This window comes from Triturus cristatus, chromosome 8, assembly GCF_964204655.1.
Source record: "Triturus cristatus chromosome 8, aTriCri1.1, whole genome shotgun sequence".
NCBI classification, from domain to species: Eukaryota; Metazoa; Chordata; class Amphibia; order Caudata; family Salamandridae; genus Triturus; species Triturus cristatus.
Window position 1 is genome coordinate 616,987,295 of NC_140591.1, and position 24,681 is coordinate 617,011,975.

Genomic DNA, 24,681 nt, shown 5'->3' on the forward strand with positions numbered 1-24,681 from the left:
GCTTCCGGGTCTACCCCCGGTCGGTCTTGATTTCTGATCACACAATTTATAAGGAAACGTAACAGTTCCCCCTGTATCTCCACTTTCTGGTATTCCATAGCTCTGTTAATACATTCAGAATCTCGCCCTGTTTGGACAAAATGATATATATTATCTAGATGCATAGTCATTCCTGGTAACTTCCCCAAATACACCGCGGCTCGTCTGATACGTAATGATGCCAGGATCATTTCGTCCTCTTTGCCGGGCACAGGGTCATATCTACAATCTATAAGAAGTTCCTTAAGTGTACGGGCATTTATGAGTTTGGGGGTACGTGAATGTGCAGATTCTTGAAAAGTAAGTTTATTTATTCTGGGTGGCGTAGAAAAAATATTGGTAGCACCTCCCGTAGCCCCATCTGGGGCATCGGGCGTGAAAGGATTCGTTGAACGCGATACAGCAACTATAGGTGTAGACACAGCTATAGAAGTAGCTGTAGGAACAGATGTAGAACCAGATGTGCTTGCCGGAACTTGTGTCGGAATTTGTTGCTGTAGAGATACAGATACTGGATCTCGGTGTTGAACCTCTCTGGCAGGTGGTCTATGTGGGGCGGAATTAGCGTACTCGGGAGCTGCGTCATCTAAATATGAGGAAAGAAAAACATCTTCTGCGGTTCTAGGATGCCCCTTAGGATGTACTTTTATTGGAAATAATGGGGGTGGCAAGTCTTTTGGTATCCCCGCAGTAGCCTTAGGTAATCCCTCGGCCAGAAGGGGATACATACCCTTCATAAGGGCATGTCTTTGTCTGTCTACTTGTTCTGATTTCACTCGTGCACCTTCTTCAATTAATAGATTTTCTCGGACTTCATTTGAATTCTCTTTACTCTTCTCTTCCTGTCTACGTGCTTTTTCTGTACGTCTATACGATTCTTTACGCCATAATTCAATGGCGTCTTTCTGTGATTGTCTAGCTTTCTTTTTTCATAATTCTTCCTCTACTTTCACGATGCACTCTGCATCCCAGGTCCCAGCCGCGGGCCACCTCTGACTTTCTGGTAATTCCTTAGTGTAGTCTACCCATAAATCAAGAAATAATATAGCGTCTAAGCCGTGTTTATGATACATGAAGTACCCTGGAGTGTCCCTAGGAGGAATAGGAACAGCTTCTTCGAGTACCCCTTTTCTAGTTGTGATCTGTCTTAATTTCGAAAAGAGCGGCATATTGAGAACTGATCTGATACTTGATCTTGAACAAACTTAATACAGTAATCACAATAATGAACAGTCATTCATACCACAATATGCAGAACGTACTAAAAACATTTAACATTTAACATTTAACTGAGCAACAATGATGATGACGATCTAAGGAAAACTTAATCACTAAACATAATACTCGACTTGAACTGAATTATTCTGAATTTATATACTTGATATACTAGATATACTGCTAAACAGTACAGATACACTGCTGAAACAGTGCAGACCGGATTTGTGTACCCAAACCCGTCTGGACCGGCACAACTTATGTGCACGCCAGAACGCCTCCCCAGTAATGGTACTCACCGGGTAGCTCGGAACGGAAGGCCTCGGAAACTGAACTGAACTTGAACCGGACTGGACTCGACTCGAACACTTCGGAAACTGGACTCGACTCGGGACTTCGGAAACTGGTGGGCCTCTGTATACCTCGGATCTTGCTCTCTCAGCTAGGCTCTGGTCGGGATACTTCGCACTTCTCACCGCCTCGTCTGGGTGTTGATCGCAGCCTCAGTCGCCCCCGCTTGACCGGAGGGAGACACAGGAAATCCTGCTGGTACGCGTTGTTGTCCGTCCAGCTGTGGCAGGAGACCGGGCCTGCAACGCACCACCGGCGCGTGAGATGAGAAAGTGTCCCTGTTCGGGCGCCATTCATGTGGTAAATAATTTAATTACCGGGACTTAATTTGATACAGAAACATAATAAATTAGCTCAGTAAATAAGAGGCAGAATCCGTGGTATTAGAGGTTCGGAATGGGCTTTATTCCAATGGTCGATTATAATCGGTTGCTCCAGGTTCCATCACCACGAAGGTTCAGGAAGTGAAGTACATACATTATTGATAATTATTTACTTTTATACAATAGGCATTACAGTGAGGTAAATGCGAGAGGCGTAACAATTGATAGCAAAGATAACATTTCACATGCGTAGCTGAAGGAGGCGTAATTGGGTGTAACAAGGAAAACGTCATTGGTTAGGATGTCACATATGGGTGGACCTATGAAATAATTTCGCAATGTCAGCAGAAATACTTGGCAGAGATGCGCGCACAGCAGCATGACGTGTGATTGACGTGCAACTAGGGGGTGAAGGGGACTTGACATTTAGCTCTACATGTGGCGACAGAAGTCTGGAGGGTCAAGTCAACCTAATCCCAAATCATATCTAACATCCTATGTTTAAAGAACTATGTTTATCCAAAAGAGAGGTCTCTTAGAGTAGAATCTTATTCTATACTGACTATACTGACTGTTAGTGCGTGTACAAGCGTCTAAGTGTCTACACTAGATGCGAGGGCAGGAATCTTCCATAGTAACAGGGCTATGAATTACTTGCATGAAGACAGAGAAGCCGGGCCTTTGCTCGGTAGCTGGCAGAATGTTTACTTAAACTACTAGACAGGAATGCATTGGGCAGGAATCGGAGCAGATAATTTCGAAGGTGAAATACAGTTCTTGGCAGGCAGCAAGCTGATGTCAGGCATCGTGAGCCGCGCAGGGAATGAGACAAAGTTCATGGTCACAGATGCAGGCTCAGACTGGAGCTTCAGAGGCAGAAAGCAAGAAAAGCTTGATGACAGAATCAGGGCCTATTTGCCTGGACTGTAAAAATGGCATAAGTGAACCATATAAAGGCGGTGGCCTTTTGTACTTAGGAATGGAATATCCGGCCCATTCATGGCGGATCTGAAAGAGGACATGTTAACGGTGGACGCACATGTGTTTGCGTCTTCATAACTGGAACTGGAGGGAACATACATGTACTTGTAACATGCACATAGAACCGTTGGGGTCCAAGATAGGGGACATAACTGACCAGGAAAATCCATATTTCCACATGAGCCCCATGCCCTGATTTTAATTATCAGTGATCCTTGTCCTGAAAGTGCAGTTGTTGCTCCTTTGCACCTTAATGTTAGTTGGTACGGGGACCAGTTCCAGTGGAGGTGTCTGTGGGCAAACCAGGAATGAGTGGCTTTAGGTTTTCAGTCTGACTGGCGTGGACCATTGTGCGTTGCTGCGAGCGGACGTTCCCGATGATCATAAAAAACTAACTGATTTGGCAGCTCAACCATGCGGAATCCTGCACAATTTGTGTTAGATATGGCACTCAAGCGTGCAACAGGCAGAGGAGATCCTGGATGAATGCATCTCCAAGACCACTAGATAGTGAACAGTAGTGAACGGGGAGGTGATCTGGGGGTTGGAGTCAAGAGGTATGTGAAAGTATGGATATAAGGGCAGGTTTGTGCTCCAAGTGCTTTGAGGGACCTAACACGGGGTCGTACTGATACACTTAGCCCACTTCTGAATGCCAAAGATTTTGCCTAAGCGGAGGAACTGTGACGTGTCCATGCTGGCCAACAGGAGATTGCTGGTGGAATGCCAGGGATTACAGAAAATGAAGCGGAGCCTCTGCCACAACCCAGTTTCCACAAACTGATCACATTTACAAATAAAGGAATCTGATGCCTGTCTAAAGTATGTCTGAGTGGAGGCTTCCATACAATAACACTTGTAAACACAACAGTATGCAGAGCATTTCAGGTTTCGCATTTCAGCTTTCACTTTATACTGAACATGTCAGAGGGATGAAGAAGCAGAGTATGCAATTCATATAAATTATCAACAAAATCATCATCTTACCTCGGTTTTGATCTTTTTATGAGGATGCTTAAAGGACTGTCCATTTGATGGTGCAAAATGCGACTTCTCCAGTAGAAGTAAATAACTCCTGTCATTCAATGCAGCAAACAGCGTATCTACAAATCCGTGGGTCTCTACACAAAAACAGGCATCAGGTCAATGTAGTTTCACCGAACAAAAACGAAATAAATAATGAATAAAATAACTGTAAATATATCGTAGGGAGATTACTGTAACTAATGTGATAAGAGTTACATTCGTTTTTTCTAGTTAAGGGGAAAGCTTGCTATTTTAAGGTATTGATATGAAACTGTTCTACTTGACAAATCTTCAAAATGTAGGTCTAATCCCTGCAAACTACAGTAGGCCAAAATACTAACTGGGACAATGGAATTACATCAACAGCTTCTTCAATGGATAAATGATTCAGGGCAATATGTGCATAACCTTTTTTGAGGTTACAAACAGCCCGAGTTGCAGAATTGGCCAGTTTTCAAAGCAAAAAAAGTTTTTAAAATGTAAAATGTTTAGAGAAAAAAAAGAGGAAGACTTACCTTGTGGTTGTCGGTCGCCGGTGTCCAGCCTCCGTCTCTCCTCCGACGCAGGAGGTTCCCAGACTCCCCTAGCCAATTACGACGCTGCCTTACAGCAGCGTTGTGATTGGTCTGAGCACCGTGGTTTGGCGCTCAGACGGGGACTGGGAGTCTGGACATGTTCTCCACCCAGGCTGTACAATACAGCCTGTGGCGAACATGCAAAGTGCGCATGACGGTATGGCCAGCCCATGACAGCCGGCCAAACTGTCATGCACACTTAAAGTGCAGCAGGAAGCACTCCTCCGTCCTCTCCCAGGATGTAACAAGCCTAGACCCACCCCAACCTAGCAGGCTCCAAGAAGAAAACAATAATGCTAATAACGTAATGTTTTCAACTTTGCGTTATTATCATTTTCTTTTTTGCACTTAGTGGGGCAATGCTCCTCCGCCTTAGCGAAGGAGCCGGATCTGCCTTGAGCCCCGCGCTCCAGAGTCAGCTGCTCTGGCCGATGCACCACACCTCTTCCCATTATGCATTTAAATGTGGCATCACTCAGCGATATACAAAACCAATGTTTTTGAGCTTACATGTTAAAAGTTAACCGTAAAATCTTTGTATTACTCACATTTCAAAAGATAGTCTTACTATGGCTGCCAATTAGAATGTGAAATATTACTGTTTTGAAACATCACAAGGCACAGCTGCAGATGCATTTAATAGATATTTCTTTATTTAATAGACTTTTAGGAATTGCCAGTTCTCTTGGATGCATTAACATAAGCCCCAGTAAGGAAAAGTTACTGACTTGAAATAGCAGTTCTCCTTCACAGGAATCTTCATTGAATTCATGTGAGGGTAAATGAAATTGATGGTAGTTTTGCTACATTAGTACAGAATGGCACCACAGTTTTACTGATAAAGAAACTGATTTCACTCAAAAGCAGGGTAACATTTTGCCAGGCTAAAATTATATAGGATTGTGTACAGTATTAAATCACTATACTCAAGGGATTGGTAGTCCTGACCCAGAGAAATTATGGGATTAAAATCACTTGTCTTGAGGCAGAAAAAAATAGAAAATTATTTAGTACGGCTACAAATTCAGGGGCAGAAAGTTACGAAAGGAAATTTCTATTGGCCAATAATAGACTACTGATCAGCTACAAATTATTTATTGTTGCCCTTAGTGTAAATAATCCACCAAGTCAAATACACTTACATTATGCACCAACATCAATCATAATATCAATATCGCGAACAAGGGGTTCCTCCCCGAAAAGCGTTGAGTTAGTCAAAGCCTTTTGCAATAAACTAGCACTTTGTAACAATGTTGGTCCACGGTATGCTGCTTTTTGGATAGAGGTGGCAGCGTTGGAATTGTTGTGTTGGGACTCGCCGTCCCACCGTGGAACGCCGTCATAAGAGGCAGGGGTAAAGCGACTGTGTTGCTTTGCACGCTTGGCTGTGGGAGATATATATATCTATACATCTATATATACACATATACACACACACACATATATATATATATATAAAACAAGACAATGTATTGTTTACACATACAATGGAAGATCTTTATTTAAAACATTTTAACCCCACCAATTTGCTCTTGAATGCAACCTTTTGCTCCTCCAAAGCTGTATAATTTGCTGGAGCAAAGGGATCCAACTGTTATCCTTGCAGAACAGCAGTGCGCAAACTTGGTGTATAGGTACAAAATATCTGCTTCAACAACCTTTTCCTTATGCCTTAATGAAACGGACACCAACAAAAAAGGACATGCATCCACTAGACTAACGTCATCGCAAATACAGGTTGCGGAAGTTTAAATAAATATATTCAGCTATAAAATCCCCGATTTGAACTTGAGATAAAACAACTGAAGAACCTGGAGCCTATAACCAGGCGACTATGTCCATTACAATTCTCATGTTACAATAATTCTAACCAGGAGTAGATGTTTTAGCAATATATTGAACATCACAGAGGCCAAGAACCTATTTCTTTATTATAGCTCGATGTAACTTATCTAAATCTAGATCAGCCCAAAAAGTGTTCAGCTCCAACTTAATGTGAGTGGTTTGAATAGAAGCGAACCACAGGAAATTAAGGGCATCGATGCACCCCAAAAATATCAAATTGCATCCTTGTAGACAGACCAACAACATCCCCCCGCAACACTCCTATACGAGTTCCTGCGTTCACTGCAATAGAGGTACATGTTACTGTCACTGCCCCAGACCAATGCAGCCATGCTATTGTCTGTCTTCTTCTGTTGTGGTACTGCAAGCTACAATAGCCACAGTGTTTGTTCCTGCGGGATACACATAGCAATAGCATTCTTTACACCCAAGAAGGCCTACATATCGATCTGTTTTCTATATCATCCTCTAGAACACTTCAAATTGTTAGGCCCCATTGCCATAAGGACTTAGTCAATGTGCCAACTCGAGACAGAAAACCAGATAGACTTCAACAACCCCACAACCCACCGAACAATATTTGAGTGAAACGTGCTTCTGGTAACGATCAATCCTATGAGATGTCACAGGGCTAGTTAGTGGAATCCAAAACCTCTTTATTAAAGAATAACACACTGAAGAACACTAGAAAACAAAAAAACATACTTATTTACTATATAACAATCCCACCATCATTCTTTTACTTACTAAGCTAATCTTAGCACCAAAAGGAAAGCCCAATCTGAGTTTTAGAGATGGTTTGCACCTGCATACCTATTTGAACAATAAGGCTGATAATCAGAAGCAAATGAAGGCTGAAGGCCTTCCCATTTGCCTTTAGCCGGCATGGATGATGCCATTCTGAGAAGCCTGCCTCATCTGTGTAGGTCGCCTGTCCTCTCTAAACCTCCACACCCTGGGCTTAGCGTATATGACATGAGTATCACGTTGCAAAGAATAATGACATAAAACGAATATGTAATCCACATTAATGACACGCTTTCCCTTTTAAATGATTAACTTGAACAGGCTAAAAGAGATGTAACCTAGAAGAAAAAAAAACCAATCACAACAGTGCTGCGGCAGCAGCATTTGAAATGACTCGTAAGCAGTGTGTTGCAGAAAGAAATGGCTGAGCTGCTGTTTTGTGCTATTTGCATCTCTCCAAGAAGTAATTATATTATGTATTTTGACAGCGGACTGGCTTACCTCATATCTAGCATCACTCCTTCCCAGTGACCAATGAACGTGGTGGGTGGAGTCTATGCTGGAGTATATAATGCCCTAATAGAGCACTTTTTGGTGCGTGAGCAAGTACGTGCTTTTTGGGTCTTGCACATTATAGTTTTAGTCAGAGAGGCAGCTGCTCCAGTCAATCTCGCTGTACTGCGCACGCAACCTGCACATGAAAGGCAGCGTGCTACACGAAATGGCAGAGATGAAGGCAATGGTTTTTCCATCAGCCACAAACAATAGCCACTAAACAATGTGGTGAATCCTTTTCTGAGAGATGTGGGAAGGGATGGAGGAAGGGGTCGTGATTTTAGGGGGGGTTAAGGCAAGACTGTTTACTGGTGCATGTTAACGCAAGTAAATATAACCAGTTTTGAGCATGATGTGGGGGTCAGTCATCCATGCACTGGAAGTGATGGCATCCTGCCAGCAGTCTTTGGGCAAGGGTTCTCAAAAGGACATTAATTGACAGCATAGGTCGTTAATGTTTTCCTATATCGTTGTGCAGACACATCTGGGAAAGCAGATAGACATTGCTCAGAAACAGAGGAGGCCTTTCCTCAGTAATGATCGCTGCAGGGTTCCTTCAAGAGCAAGACTCGTCCAGCTACAAAGCAGGTCTTCAGTCCTGGCCTCAACAAACACACACGGGTAGAAAAGTAAACACTGACCGCACTCACACTGCTCACAGACTAGCAGTCACAAACTACCGGAAGAACTAGGAGGAGTAATTTATGTACTTTTGTAGATGCTCTAAACTTAGCTGATGTGAACAGCGGACGGAATCAAGATGCACACACACTTAGTGCTTTACCTTTGCAGATAAAGTACATTTCATGTAACCAGGACAGACTTTACATTTGACATGAATGAGCAAGAAACTTTAGCATAGCTACTATAAATTTAATAGAACAGGCACTTCAATAGGACTGATGGTCCATTTATGAACAGGAATGCATCACAGCAGGGAAGCTATTCCTCGAACTAGATAGTACCTGCCCATGTGAGACCGCTCCAGCGCCTCTTAGCAATTCTTTTAAGGACAGAGCAGTGGAACTCTTTTAATGGGATGTTGTGGGAGAAGTGTGTGACTTCTGAATATGAAAATCCGTGGACAGTTAATGGGCACCTAATTAACCAGTAGTCTGATAGTAATAGAGCAGTGCCAAAATGTCTCAGCTGTTCAGTGGGGCAGTAGCATTTCTGATTGGATTGGACTGTACTGGCAGTGGTCAGCTTTTTTTTTTTTAGCTCCCCTACAACTGTGACCAATACCTACAACAGTTAGCTTGTGGAAGAATCTCAAGTGGGTTACTTTTTCTGTACAGAAAGCAAAATGTGTGCCTTCTTATTTATTAGACCAACACTTCTGCTTTTTAATCTGTTTCCTCAAAGGAACAGAGAGTTTTGATTTGTTTTCTTCTTCGTGGAATGGTATGGAATCGGAGCACAAATGTCTTCAAAATAACAGACGGATCCTCCGCTGACTTGTAAGTGTCCCTAACGAAAAGCTTCTTGGAAACAGCAGCAAAGGAATATGCTACTTACCAGTATGCATCTGTTCTTGGCATGTAGAGCTGCAGATCTACACACTTGTGCATAGATCGCCATCTGGTGTTGGGCCCGGATGTTTGCAGTTTGTTTTTCCTCTTGGAAAGTCTTTGGAAGTCACGAAGTCGGTGACTCCTCCTTTGGATGGTATTGCGCATGGCCTTCGGCTCCATCCTCAGATTGTTTTTCGCCAGCAGGGAAGGATGGAGCGTAGTGATAACAGTGAAGATGCCCATGTGTGTGTTATCTAAATAAGATAAACTGGAACGGATACAGGTAGCCGGGGAGGCGGGTGGGCGTGTGTAGATCTGCAGCTCTACATGCCAAGAACAGATGCATACTGGTAAGTAGCATATTCCGTTCGAGGCATATGAGCTGCAGATTACACACTTGTGCATAGATTATATAGCAGTACCCACCGTTTGCGGCGACCACCCGTGTCTGTTGCAGTGGTTTGAAATAATGTTTTGAGTACAGCCTGGCCCACACTAGCTTGTTGCTTAGTTTGCACATCTACACAATAGTGTTTGGTGAAAGTGTGCGGTGTTGACCATGTAGCTGCTTTGCAGATGTCATCTAATGGGATGTTTCCTAGAAAAGCCATTGAAACCCCTATTTTACGTGTAGAATGGGCTTTAGGGGGAACAGATAGCGTTCGTTTTGCTGTGTGGTAGCAAATCTGAATGCATTTGACAATCCACCTAGCTATACCCGATTTGGAGATGGGGTTGCCCTTGTGTGGTGGAGAGAAAGAGACAAACAGTTGTTTGGTCTTACGGAAAGGTTGTGTTCTCTCGATGTAGTAGAGTAAGGCTTGTTTGACATCTACTGTGTGGAGAGCTCTTTCTGCAACAGTTTGTGGTTGCGAGAAGAAGATTGCTTTAGGTGAAAAGGAGGAATGACTTTAGGGAGGAATTTTGGGTTGGTACGGAGAATCACTTTGTTATGGTGAATTTGCAGAAACGGTTCTTGGATGGTAAATGCTTGCATCTCTCACTGACCCTTTTTTTTTTCCCCCAGACCTTTATTTCAGAGTTCCACATTACACAGCTTACAGCCTACAACCCCTCGGGCCGGCCGCGGAGGAGGTACACATGCATTGCGTCGGAAAGCACACAGCCCTGTGCCGTCAACCCGGGGGTACGGCGGTGTTATAGAGTGCGAGTGTCTCACAGTTTAGAGAAGGATAGTGCAGGACTCATTTTTCTCTTTGGTGCAACCATTAAACATAGGCATATTGCCAAAATGGCGTAAAGGCGCCTAACAGTCGAACTGCCCCCCCCAGCTAACTAAACACGGTCGTCACGTTAAGCACCGCAAATCACCTACGTACCGGTGAGGCGACCTCCACATCCCCTTCTATAGCACCCGGAGCAACAAGAGCGTTGGGATTTGACATATCTCCTGAGCCTTCCCGCGCAACAGAAGGAGGCTCGCAAATGCCCCCCCTAAAATCATTCCAGTTGGACCACACTTCAACCCACTTCCAGGGGCACCCTCTCGCTACATACACAGTCTTTATCTGCAGCATACACCAGTCCATATCGCTGTGCCAATCCGACAGTTTGGGTGGAATAGGGCTGCCCCAGAGCCTGGCTATGTTCCTTTTCGGTACCATTTGTCCGAGCATCACCCAGAGCCTCCCTTTCGGTGGCAGGTCCGTTGGCTCCCATATATTGAGGAGGCACCTCTTGGCCTCCGGGCGAATTTCCACCTCCCATACCTCCTCCATACACTGCACCACCCTTCGCCAGTACCGTTGAATCTTCGGGCAATCCCACATCACATGGAAGAAGGTACCCGTGCCACCACATCCCCTCCTACAGAGTACTGTGTCCGCCCTCCCCATCATGTGTAGCCTAGTGCAGGAGATGTATACTCTATGTAAGATCTTGAGTTGGATAAGTCGCAGTCGGGCTGAGATCGCGACCTCACGTGGGGAAGCCAAAGCATATAGCCATTCTTCGTCATCTATCTCCAGCCCATCGGCGACCCACTTTTCTTTAAGGGGTATGAGCATATGGGGGGGGGGGGGGGGGGGGGGGGTGGGTGGGTGGGGGTTATTGATTAGTTTTTTGTACGTAACTGATATGGCATGTTCTGTGAGGTGTCCATCCAGCAACCTATCTTCAAGCGGGGAGGCTTGTGGTAGGGCCCCAGATATCCTTGATTTGGGAGATGCCGATCAAGTCCCAGTTGCGGAACCCCTTGGTGCGTCCTAGATTGCCTAATTTTTCGGAGGCCCAAAGTGGCGTGGCCATCGTAAGGACTCCTGACCATCCGAGCTTCCTCTGAGCAATGTGCCATATCTGTACCAAGTGGAGTGTTGGTCCGGTGAGTTGACGTATACCCAGTTTAGAGTAGAGTGCTATCTCATAGTTTCCCCCGGGAAGCAGCCATCTGTCCATACCGTATGCGGGATCATTCCCGTCTCCATACGTCCCCTGGTTGATCGCGGATAGATGGGCTGCCCAGTAATATTTGCGAATGTCAGGGAGGGCTATACCGCCGTCGTACCACCCCAGTGTGAGTTTGGTCAATGAGATTCGGGGTGACCCCGCCCAGAGGAGGTCACGCATTGCGGCCTCGATCGCTACGAAATAGCCGCTGGGGACTAAGTCTGGATAGTTGTGTAGCGCATAGAGAAACCGTGGTAGCGCTAGCATCTTAAATAAGGCTGCCCGGCCCAGCAAAGACAGTGGTAGGTGCTGCCAGGATTTGGCCTCCCTTTGGAGCCGAACTAGCGGTGGCTTGAGGTTGTGCCCATAGGACAGGGCCTGGTTAGTGGTGATGTACACTCCCAGGTACTTCAACCCGTCCTCTGCCACCGCGATAGGGCAAGTGTCCGGGAGCCTCGGGGAGTCCCCACGTAGGACGTATAGATGTGATTTGGCCCAGTTGACCCGGAAGCCAGAGTTACGACCGAAACTTGCTAGTATGTCGAGTGCCACAATTATCGACCTGCGCGGCCTACAAAGGTACAGGAGTATGTCGTCGGCATAGAGGGATATTCTATCCTCCCACCCCTCCGCCCATGCTATACCTTTTAAGTCAACATCCTGCCTTATCCAGGCCGCGAGCGGTTCTAGGGAGAGGGCGAAAAGAAGGGGAGAGAGGGGGCAGCCCTGCCTAGTCCCTCTTTCAAGCGTGAAAACCTCGGACAGCTTATTGTTCACCAGCACCTGCGCCAGGGGTTCGGCATATAACAGACGCACCCAAGCTATGAAGTGAGGTCCAAAGCCCAGTTTGCGCAGGACTGCGAACATATATGGCCACTCTAAGGTGTCGAAGGCCATGGTGGCGTCCAGAGAGACCACCACTGCGTCCTCCTGTATTCTATGGCGCTGTCCCAGTACGCCGTTTAACCTTCTAATGTTGAGGGCCGTGTTGCGGTGGGGCATGAACCCCGACTGGTCAGGGTGGACCAACGAAGGAAGCACCGATTTGAGCCTGTTGGCCAGCGTCTTCGCCAGTATTTTGGGCTCCGCGTTTAGGAGCGAAATTGGTCTGTATGACGCACATGAGTCTTTGGGTTTCCCCTCTTTCGGTATTGCCACTATGGCCGCTATACGCGGATGACGGGGCAGCACCCCCATTTCCCTGCTATGTTCGAACATGAGTTTCAAATGCTTACTAGTGGCGTCAGGCTGGAGCTTGTAAATCTCTATTGGTAGGCCGTTGGGACCGAGCGCCTTACCAGGGCGGAGTTCGCCTATTGCACGCTGCAGTTCGGCCTCAGTGATTGGGCTGTCCATAGCCTCCCGATCTTCATCCAATAGGGAGGGCATGTGAATGTCGGTTAGGAGGTCCATGGAGTCCTCCTCCGGGCGGTCCGATTCACTCCTGTAAACCTGCTGGTAGTGTCTCGCAAACTGTTCCACTATTCGCGATGCAATTCTCCAGGCTGCTAGACAACACGGTGATCTACACTACGAGGGGGCCACGGTTCGCTTCTTCCCGGACTTCACGCTCCAGGTCCAACAGGAAAGGCGCTCCTTTCAGGGGGTCAAGGCGGCATTACGAGATCGTGGGATCAGGTACATGATGTTCTTTCCCGCCAAACTGAAGATCATAACTGGCGGTAAATCCCTCTTCTTCGCCTCGCCGGCGGCGGTGCAGGAGTGGCTAGACGCGGCTGACAAGGCAGAGGCCCCCTGGCGGGACGGCGCACAATGGCGAGGCGTGGGGCAACCCTCCCCGGGGGCAGCGGCAGGACGAGCGGAAGGTGGTGAGCAGAGCCAGCGGTCCTGGCGTTCAAGATCGAACAGTCCCCGCTGGGAATCGCCCAGAGACGACACAGCGTGTGGAGGCCACTAGAGCGAGACTGAGAAGCCGTCGGACAGTAAAGTATAAAAGTTTTTGACTGTAGGACTTGCTTGCCCACGAGGCAGTGTGACTGTCTGCCCAATTTTTCTGAGCCAGGTTCCCTGTTTAGATGATGCACCGCCGGCCTGAGGGGCTGAAAGGACTGGGGCACCACGGACGGGCGGCCAGGAAGGGGCTGGCCCACGAACTTCCCACGTAGAGTTCCTCGGTGGGCTCCCACCGGGGCAGGGTTGGGCGACAGGCGCTCTGCTAATTGGGGTGGTGGGTAGTTCAGGACCCAGGTGGCAGGGAGGGGGGGGGTTTGTTTTGGCAGGGGGGGGGGCAGGGATGTTGAGGAAAGACTCAACATCTTTCTGTCTCCAGGCTGGTGCCAAGGGTTTGGATTGCGGCCATTATGGACGTCAGGGAGGGTTCCGCCTGACCTGCGGCCTCCTTCGTAGTCCCTCCCGGCTGCGGCGTCGTTTTGGCTATCGTGTAGTGATCCAGCTTATTGGTCTGGGTCGTGGTGCCTCCTTTAGGCCGCATGGTTGCTCCGGCGCCTCTGGGGCCAAGTGTTCCTCCGCCCGCCTCTGCGCTTGAGCGCCCGCGGGTCCGCGCCACCACCAATCCTCCCCGTGAAGTCTGGGCGGCGCCGTAGCCCCACTGGCACTCTCCAGGTATCGGCTCAGAGCAGGGGGCCCACGAGTGTGCCCAGGTAGTCTCGATCCGGGGTCAGCGACCTCAGCCACCCCACGCCGCCGGCTCTCCGATGTCCAGTCCGACCCCGCAGCTCCGAACGCGGGCCCCCCACCTGGCAGGCGATGCAGGGCACCCCGCAGCGACAGCCCCAGCCGGTCCTCTCCCCTCGCTCCGGCAGCAGCAGATCAGGAAATGGCCGCCCCTCTCCCGGTTAGGGTCGTCACCTGGCCGCAGTTGTCGTGGTCGCCCGCCTGCCCTCCGGCGCCAGGGTCCTGCCACCAGTGTCGCTAGGGAGCCGGAGTCCAGCGGTGCCTTGGCGCTGCAGGTGAGGCAGTGCCCCCCTCCGCTGGCGCCCCTCCGGGCACGTCGCGCCGCAGGCCGAAAGCCGGGGCCTCGAGTGGTGCAGGGAGCGGCCGCGGATTTCCAAAGGCGAGGCGCCGAGCCGCCGCCGCTGCATTGAGCCGTCCGCCGGTCCCCGGAGTCCGCGAAGCCGCTATTGCAGGGCACCGAGCCTGGGGGAGCTGGGGGGCGCTCACGGGCGATCCCCTCAGCGCGGATGTGTCTCGGATTTAGAAGGACATCAACGGTCCCGGCGGAGCTCCGGAATCAGGCGGCCATTTCTTACGGCGCCTGGCCACGCCCCCTCACTGACCCTTCTGAGGGATGTGATGGCTACGAGAAAGGCGGTTTTCCAGGTTAAAAATTGGAGTTCACATTTGTGCAAAGCTTCGAAGGGAGGCCCCATTAGTCTGGTGAGAACGATATTTAGGTTCCACACAGGTGAGGGTGGCACTCTGGGGTGAATTATTCTTTTAAGGCCTTCCATGAAGGCTTTAGTGGCAGGTACTCTAAAGAGTGATAGATGTTGCCTGTTTTGTAGATAAGCTGCTATAGCTGCGCGGTGTAGTCGAATTGACGTACAAGCTAGATTACACCTTTGTAGGTGTAGTAAATAGCCTATGATGTGTTGGATGGAGACGTCTAAGGGATTGATGGTGTTGTTGTGACAATAGACAACAAAATGTTTCCACTTGGCAGCGTAGCACGCTCTAGTGGTGGGTCGTCTAGCTTCCTTGATGACGTTCATACAGTCAGGGGGTAAGATTCAGATAACCGAATTCTAGGACTTCAGGAGCCAGATCGCAAGGTTGAGCTGAGCTGGGTCCGGGTGTCTGATCTCTCCATGGTTCTGGGTTAAGAGGTGTGGAGAGAGGTGTCATTTTTGGTGCGGTACTACAGATAGTTCCAGCAGTGTGGTGTACCACGGTTGTCTGGCCCAAGTTGGAGCTACTAGGATCAGTGTGAGGGAGTGTTGCTGTAGTTTGCGCACCACTAGTGGAATGAGTGGGAGTGGCGGAAAAGCGTATGCAAATCTGCCTGACCAGTTCATCCATATCGCATTTCCTTTGGACAATGGGTGTGGATATCTGGCGGCGAAGCTTGGGCATTTGGTGTTTTCGTGGGTGGCGAAGAGGTCTATCTGTGGATGCCCCCACATCTGAAAGTACGGGTGCAGAACTTGTGGGTGGAGTTCCCACTCGTGGATTTGTTGCATTTGTCTGCTGAGCAGATCTGCCATAGTATTTTGGACTCCTGGGACATGCTGAGCTAGGAGAAAGATTTTCTGGGGTATGGCCCATCTCCATATGCTCTGTGCGAGCTGTGGAGAGTGTGTGCCGCCTTGTTTTTAAATACAGTACATGGCTGTCATGTTGTCTGTGCGGATTAGGACTGCCTTGCCTGAAATCTGTGTTTGAAAAGATTTTAGGGCTAAGAAGATTGCTAGTAACTCCAGTTGGTTGATGTGGAGTAACTTCTGTTGAGGTGTCCATGTGCCCTGCACGGTGAGATGTAATAGATGAGCTCCCCAGCCAGAGAGCGATGCGTCTGTGGTTAGTACTATCTGGGGAACCGGGTCCAAGAACGGTCGACCTGTGGAAAGGTTTGTGGTGGTCCACCACTGCAGAGAGCGATGGGTGCGACCGTCTACCAACACCAGATCTATTAATTGACCCTGGGCCTGGTTCCATTGGCGCGCTAAGCACTCTTGGAGATTGTATGAACTGGCTTTTATCAACCAGTCATCTAGGTATGGGAAGACATGAATGTGCTGTCTTCGCAGATGTGCTGCCACCACTGCGAGGCACTTGGTGAATACTTGTGGTGCGGTTGTGACTCGGAACGGGAGTACTTTGAATTGGTAGTGTTGGCCGTCCACTACAAATCTGAGGTACTTCCTGTGAGCGTTGTGCACTGGGATGTGGAAATAAGCGTCTTTGAGGTCTAAAGTTGTGAGGAAGTGGTTTTGGGAAAGTAGCGGAAGTAGGTTTTCCATGGGATGTGGTTCATGATGATGTTCCTTGAGAGACAATTTCCCTTGGGTTTATACAACTGGCGGTATTTGGGTGAGGAACCTATACATCTGATCTTGTATCCAGTTTGCACAATAGTCAGTTTACATTTGCCTTTAGTTATATTTTGCCATGTTTGGACAATTTAAGAAAAAGCTCCCTGAAACCAGGGTGCTGAGAAGTGGAAGCAAAAGGGGGTCTGCTTTGCAGGGTGAGCAGCTTTTCCGGCTGCAGTAGTTAACCTTTGTTTCTTTTCTCTCAATAGTTTCTGTTGCTAATCAACAAAATTCCATTGAGAATGTTATTTCTGCAACTGCAGCCAGCTTTGCCAGTATGGTGTATGAACATGCTGGAGTGGAGTTTTGCCATACTCCGTGAAGGTTAAGTCTGATCTTTCCTCCGTAACCAAGCACTAGAGTGTTTTTGCTTCCATCTTTATTTTCTGTATCTTGCGCACATGAAAGCCAATGAGTTATTTGTGTTAATTATTTTATTTAACTGTACTATTTTAATTAACACCTATATGACATCCCATTTAAGGAGGAATATACATCAAAAACAGCGTTTCAACTAAAAGAAAAAAAAACATTCTCCTTGGCCACAACAATAGATTGGCACCAGGTGCTGCAGCCACCACTGATGGCTGCGATGCCATAGTCCTCACGGCAAAGTCCAACAGCAGGTCAGCTAGAGATTTTATAGAAAGAATTTTTTAGACACAAAGCAGCATAAACAGAGATGCGGTGCACTATTTCTACCCAACAGGTACCTGATGCATCTTCAATTAAGACCACAATTACATAATGAGTCAAGCTTCCGCACTTCAAGAAATCCAATGAACTTAGCTAAATGACGGAGCAGAAAGCTTCAACCCTACCATCTTATTAACAGAATACAAGTTTCATTAGGAGACAGCGTACTGCTCAAAGGTGGGAGGACTGGACAAACCTTAGTGCTTCTGCTCTAAGTACTGCTGATGATCCTGTTGCAGCCTCAAGTCCAACTGAATCTGTGGATTCTAATTCACACACTGTCATTCAATGATTGACACAAATAATGCAACTAACTTCATCTGTCATTTGAGAGACACTGACAAATACAAGCAAATGTCGATCCACAGTGGTGGCAATGCGCCGGTCCTGATCTGCGCAGTAGCAACCATGCGCTGGCTACAATGAGTGCAAAGCTGAGAAGAGGAAATGCGCCCACATTCAGATCATAATATGCTACTAAACAACGTGGCAACCAAATTCCCAAATATCGGAACCTATCCCTGTAGTCTCAATCCCGGAAAAAGGGTGATATCTGTATGTCCCAACCTGCCCAACAGAAATAATTTAGATTTAGACCTATTCATGAGTGGCGAAACTGCTACACACGCTTCCATTTCTTCCAGCAATGGCAGCACCGATCTCACTGGGTAACAGAGATAAACCAAGGTGTCATCCCTATACAACAATACTACATGTGGTGTATCAGCTAGCTGGATGCCCCACAATCCAAGTCTGCATTGCATCGCAGAGGTCAGTGGCTCAACTTCAAGTGCAAATAGCATAAGGGGCATCCCCGTCTCGCCCCTCTGCTTAATCTCCAGTGGTCAGACTCTATACCTCCCGTGCACATTCTGTCCATAGGTTCTTTATATAATGGTTGCACCCTTCGAACATATTTAGGGCCGAAATCGATTTGTCAAAGGACCGCCCACATGTATTGCCATTAGAGTGTTTCAAAGACGCATGCTAGATCAAGAGCAGCTACATCAAAGTTCTCTTCTGGAGTGGCATGCATGTGTATAACATGATTCAGGCAACGGATGTTCTACATTGTGCTTCTCCGTGGAATTAATCCCGTCTGATCCGGGTGCACAAGTGGTGAAATCACCTTCAGAAGTCAGTTGGCCAGGACGCTACATAGTAGCTTTACGTTTGTGTTCAACATCAACAGCGGAGAGGAGAAACTGGCTGGATCTCTCTCTTCCTTGAGTATGACTACCATCACTGCTTCCCTCATAGTCAGTGGACCCACTCCCGTTTCCCGCGCTTCCTGAAAAAACTTATAGCAACTTCTCCAGTACTGACTAGGGCAGTGATTTCGCGGGCAGACCATCTTTTTCCCCTTAAGTCCTTCCTTGCGTGGACTCTTCCAGCGGCCTGTCTAAGGTTTCTTGTTCAGGACTGAGCTTGGATAAGTCAATTGTCAGGAGATACTGCTCTAGGGTGTCCTCAAAGATGATATTTGATTGAGCAAACCGCTTCTGCAGGAGCTCTGTACAGACAGCATTTATTGGATCTCGAGACAAAATATCATATACTGTGCAAAAACAGTATGTGTGAGTGCGAGCTACCCCTCTTTAACAACCAAGACAGCATTGTAATGTGTGTGCATGTGTTTTTCCAGTCTGGATCACATATCCTCAATTTACCTCTTAGCATTTATCAGACACTGACCTTCATTTGGGTTCCTATTGCTCTAGTACCTGTGGAGCCATAGTTATTCTGGAAAAAGTGTATGGTATATGCTTTAAAATGTTCCAAGAGGGGCGTGGCTAGGAGCCACCATAGATGGCTGCGCTTTAGTGAAGCGCCGCAAAGGCCCACATCAATGGCCTCAAATCCGTCTATGAATCCGGACCCGCAGTGTTGAGACACATCGGACCTCAGCTCCAAGACCCCAGGACCATGGGGAAGGCTAAACAGAGCGAATTGGAGACCGGACGGCCGTGCTAAAAAGGAGCGCAGAGGGCCGCGAGGTAGGCCGGGTGCGAGCGGCCCGCCCAGTACGGCAGGAAAGGCCGGGACGCAGGCCGCGAGAATCGGTGGAAGGGGAAGAGCCTGGGCAGGAATCGGAGCAGGGTATTGCTGAGAACCGGAGGTCGGAAGCATAGCCCGCGGCACCAGATCGACATAAGCGGTGTGGGGCGGAGGTGCCATAGCACAGTGGGAGGCCCGCTGGGGAGCACCAATGGAGACCGAAGACGGAGGACTCCCGGACAGATAAGGGCCGAGATGAGATCATTAGGCCTCAAAATACAGGGGAGGACACTGTGCAGCCCGCGATTGCCTGCTTCTCACAGGAACAAGGCATCAGAGATGAGGGTACATTAGTTGGCTGGCTGGGAGCAGAGCGCGGGAGGAGCAGCGAGAATAAGTGGAGACGCGGCCTACCATCCGATCAAAACGACTGCAGAGCGAGCGAGCCCCGATCCCTACGGAATCTGGGGAGAAGACACAGCCTTAGTGCCTGGAGGGGGCCATAGGAGGGATCGGCTGACGAACGGTATAACAGACAGTTGACGGCCAGCTATCGCGCTGTGCAATCAATACTGGGAAATGAGCCCCCGGCCTAAAAACTCTGTAGGGGGGGATTAATCCAGCAGATGGGAACCTGCAGTGACAGCCAGAGGCGCAACTAGAGCCAAATTTCAGGGGGGTGGGGCTAAGAAAATTTTCGGGGGGGGGGGGGCCCTGAATCTTTTAAGCCATAGGCAGAGTGGAGCTGCAGGGGCTCTTAGAAGGGGTGAAACAACAGCGAGGCCTCATTAACATGCAAATGGTCTGAGAAGGCTGCCCGAATAAGCGCTGGACCCCAAGACATTGAAAGAGGCGCCGGTAATCGAGGAGCCTGGGTACAATTGAGCCCCCAGGAGTAAGAGCAGCTGGGGGGTCCAAAGGATGGCCCACACTATCTGTAAGACACGTTATAGCGGCGGAGAAGACTGGGTGGCAGGAGGAATAGCTCATACAGGGCAACAAAGGAGCAATCCCACTGAAGCAGGGAAGCAGAAGAGACACAGGAAGGAGGTAGGGGAGCCGCATCCCCCCTACCACGACCAGTTGCATAATACATGATGGGGAAGCCAAAGATCCCCACAGCCACGCAAACTGATAAAATGGACAACTATGCTATAGCAAAAACGCCAGCTGTGGCCCTGGAGGGACAGATGGAAGAAAGGGAGCTGGAAGAACCCTCGCTTACATCTATAATGGCGGCAAAAGCAGACCTGAGAGGCATGATAGAATCGAAGATAGATACAGTCACCATTGAAGTGAACCTTATGACAGCAGATTTCCGGAAAACCATGCACAAGGTAACGGCAGCGGAAGGGAATAGAACGCAATTGCAAACTGTAACGGAACAGTTGGATGAGCAGGTACAACAGCTGAAGCAACAATGTGATGGCGGCAAAGCTTGAAGATCAGGAGATGCAACAACATCAGAGTCGTGGGCGTACTGGAGGGCCAAAACGTGGACCTCTTCCTGGAGGACCTCATACTGAACCATCTACGCCCTAAAGGACTATCCACTTATTCAAGGCTGGTGCGAGTACACAGAGACTCTATCCCAATACCGAAACCAGGTGCGCCACCACGAACAATAATCGCAAGGCTCCTAAATTATAGAGAGCGGGATACGATTCTACAAACAGCACGCCTGCATGGAGGCTTGCATCATGAAAATGCAACAATACGCTTCTTCCCAGACTTTACTCTGCAGGTCCAAAAGATGAGCCGCAATTTCGTGGCAGTTAAAAGAGAGCTGCGTAAACAGGACATGAAATATATGATGCTATACCCGGCAAAGTTACAAATATTGGCAGAAGGGAAATCCTGGCTCTTTGCTACACCGGAAGAGGCCTGGGAGTGGCTGGAAGGCTGGAGACATGTGACCTCCAAGGCTCAAAGGCGAAAAAACAGCGCATCCATGGGAGGCCGGATGGCGACACCAGACCAGGAAAGAATGGTGCGGTGAAGGCTGGGGGAGGCGACAGGCCCCCACGGCGCTGGTGACTGAACTGAACTTTGAGGTCTTCAGGTGCGGAGGACTGAAAAGGTCTAATTGTGTCCGGGGAGACAGTTCGGGGTGGGGCGGGGATGGGGGGTGGTACGAAATGGGAAAACACCACCTGGGTGTTTAACTACAGGCACAAATCAGACTCTTAGGCATGATGTGATATTGTTGTTGAAGGCGCTAGCCCACACGAGCATGGCACAGTTTTGAAAGGAGTGACAGGCTCGCTGCAAGTTGGGGAGCCGGTGGTTTCAGACCTGTTCAGCAGGGTGGTAGGGTGGGATGGGGGGGGGGGGTTGCCCGAGGGAACACTGATCCTGGGTGGTGACATGACCGCAGTTATGGATCTGGCGATGGACAGACTCTCAGGGGCAGTGGGACCAGAAGGCAGAGAGCCACTAGAGGGATTTATAGACGCAATGGGACTGGCAGACCTGTGGAGGGCGCATAATTCTCAGACCCGACAATATACACATTCTTCAGCAGCACACAACAGTCACTCCCGAATAGACTACCTGTTTACATTCCAGATGCAGATGCCCCAGTTTAGGGGGGCGGTCCATAGGGCACGTGGGATCTTGGACCATTCTCCAGTGGAGGTCCGTCTGCTAGGGCAGAAGCGGATCTCTGGTTTGCCCCTGAGGTTGAACCCATGGTACTTTAGGGACAAACAGGGTAAAGAGAAGTTGCTTGAATGCACAACAGTATTTTCAGGGAAACAAAGGTTCGGTGGAGGAGGCGTCCACTCTGTGGGAGGCATACAAAACTGTAATTATGTGACATATGATGGCGCAAATAAGTACACAGAAGAAGAAACACACGGAGTACTTAGCGGAGCTTGAAAAAGAGATACGTTACCTTGAGAAAGATGGGCAAACCTCAGATTTAGAGGGTACACACAGACTTGGACTCAAACAGCAAGAATTCAGACAGCTGAGTGCAGGGCAAGTATGTATATTAAGGGAACGCAGTGTCGGCTATATAATATGGGAGACCAAACAAATAAAATGCTCGCCTGGTTTGAAAAGAGGGATCAGGAAAGGAACTGGGTGTTGGAAATCCTAAGTCCTGAGGGAACTGTATGTAATACAGGGGAAACAATAGTGGAGGCTTTCGCAAGGTACTATGAGGAACTTTATACCCCCTCCTCGACTCGAACTGCAGAAGATTGTACAGAACTACTAAAGGAAATACACATGCCATCACTGACCAAGGAGGACAGAGATGCATTGGAACAAGATCTAACGATGGAAGAAATATCAGGTGCCCTTATCGATCTACAATCCGGGAAGGCGGCGGGCCCGAATGAAATACCGGTGGAGATGTACAAATGTGTAGCAAGCAAGATCGCACCACACATTAAATATGCATCAAGAATCCAAAGACAATGGGGAACTCCCAGTAGATGTCAGGGAGGCAACAATAGTGGTGATACCAAAGCATGGGAAAAATCTGACAGAATGTGGATCCTATAGGCCAATTTCACTACTGAATGTGGAAGCAAACATTCTCGCAAGAGCGCTGGCAACTAGGCTACAGACAGTGATACCCTCGGGATTCATACCCCACAGAAGCACCAGACTGAATCTTAGGAGACTATACGGTGCTCTACAATGGGCGAAGACTGCTCAAATAAAAGAGGCGGTGATATTGTCACTTGATGCGCAAATGACATTTGATAGTGTGGAGTGGGACTACATGTTCGAAACGCTCCACAGATTGGAATTTGGCCCTAAGTTTTGTGAACGGGTAAAACTGTTGTACACGGGGCCAACGGCTAGAGTAAGGGTCAATAGAGCAGTTTCACACTCATTTCCACACGCGATAGGGGTGCCCACTTTAGCCAATGATTTTTGCCTTGGCTCTGGAACCATTGGCAGCATGGGTGAGAAATGATCCAGTCCTCTCAGGGATAGAGGGGGGCGGTGGCTGGGAGGACAGAATATCTCTGTATGCAGACGATATTTTATTGTACCTTACGAATCTGTATAGGTCGGTACACAGGGTGCTACAAATTTTTCAGACTGTTCAGGAGCTACTCGGCTATATGATTAATTGGGGCAAGTCTCTGATCTTTCCATTGAAAGGCGGTATCCCTCAGCGGTTAACTGATATGGCGCCGCTTACTCCCAAGCCTAAGTTCACATACCTGGGAATTAAAATTTCACAGAAAGGGGGTGAATTCATAACGGATAATTTACACCCACAGCTACAGCATCTTAAAAGCGATGTGGACAATTGGAGGCAGCTACCTCTATCATTAATGGGAAAGGCCACACTTTTTAAAATGATGTCGCTGCCCAGACTACTTTATGTTTTACAAAACACCCCAAACAAAATACCTATATCTGTACTCCAAAGTATCGACAGCGAGCTGCGTAGGCTACTATGGGATGAGGGCTACTATGGGATGGGGCTACGGAAATATTAGGGCTACTATGGGATGGGGGCTACGGCAATATTATTGTGCTTCACAGTTGACTGTGATAAATGATTGTGTGTTTACGGATTGCAACGACCCGGCTTTTAGAGGAGACCATTGGCCAATGGGACGGAGAGGGTATTTATCGGCAATCTATCGCAAAGGGGGTGAGAGACAGCTTCCTTCACACACACACAATCGGTGATACGGGCCTGGCGAGAAACCACTAGACACCTAGAATGAGAGGGACGATTAACAGGAAGGACGCCCCTGTGGGACAGAGATATTCTCCAAGAGGTAGGGGCATTGTCTGGTTTTAAACAATCGGAACTGTTGGGGATAGAAACGCTAGGTGACATTTGGAGAGGAAAAGCACAAATAAAGTTTTAATCTCTGCAAGCCAAATTTGACCGGGCAAAGTCAGAAAGATACAAACATCTCCAACTAGGACACGCTTTGCGCTGGCACATCAGAGAAGGGGATACGATCCCGGCGCACTCGCCACGGGAAGACCGGTTGCTAGTCGATCCCTTGAGAACTAAGGCAACCTCACTGTCTTATAGGAAAATTCTATACAACTCACCCAATCCTGTGGACTCTTTAAGGGGAATGTGGGAAATGGATGTGGGACTCCTTGAAGAGGATGGTTTGGAAGAGGGGGTACAGAGACCGAGAGAGGTTGCGATAAGAGCCCGATTTCGTCTTATACATCTGCGCCTCCTACATAGGTCGTATGTATCCAGAACACAGATACAACATATGGGTCTGGGGGCCTCCAGATATTGTGTGAGGGGATGCGGGGAGCCTGGTTCCTTTTTCCATATATTCTGGGATTGTGGAAGGGTACATGCCTTTTTGACGGATGTAAGAAGCATAATGTCACGATTCACGAACTTAGAGGTCCCGGTGGAGCCCGGTTGGCTGCTCTTGTGTGTGAC

At 48.3% G+C, this 24,681-nt stretch overlaps 1 protein-coding gene across 4 annotated transcripts in view; it reads right to left on the reverse strand.

Moving 5' to 3' along the window:
* The window catches only part of LOC146802490 (uncharacterized), a 175,066-nt gene that overhangs the window by 84,858 nt on the left and 65,527 nt on the right, over positions 1 to 24,681 (reverse strand). For all 4 annotated transcript variants that reach the window (XM_085622084.1, XM_085622086.1, XM_085622083.1 and 1 more), the window contains one exon: positions 3,897 to 4,030. In XM_085622084.1, the coding sequence (XP_085478210.1) occupies positions 3,897 to 4,030 (134 nt within the window). The remainder of the gene's footprint in view (positions 1 to 3,896; positions 4,031 to 24,681) is intronic.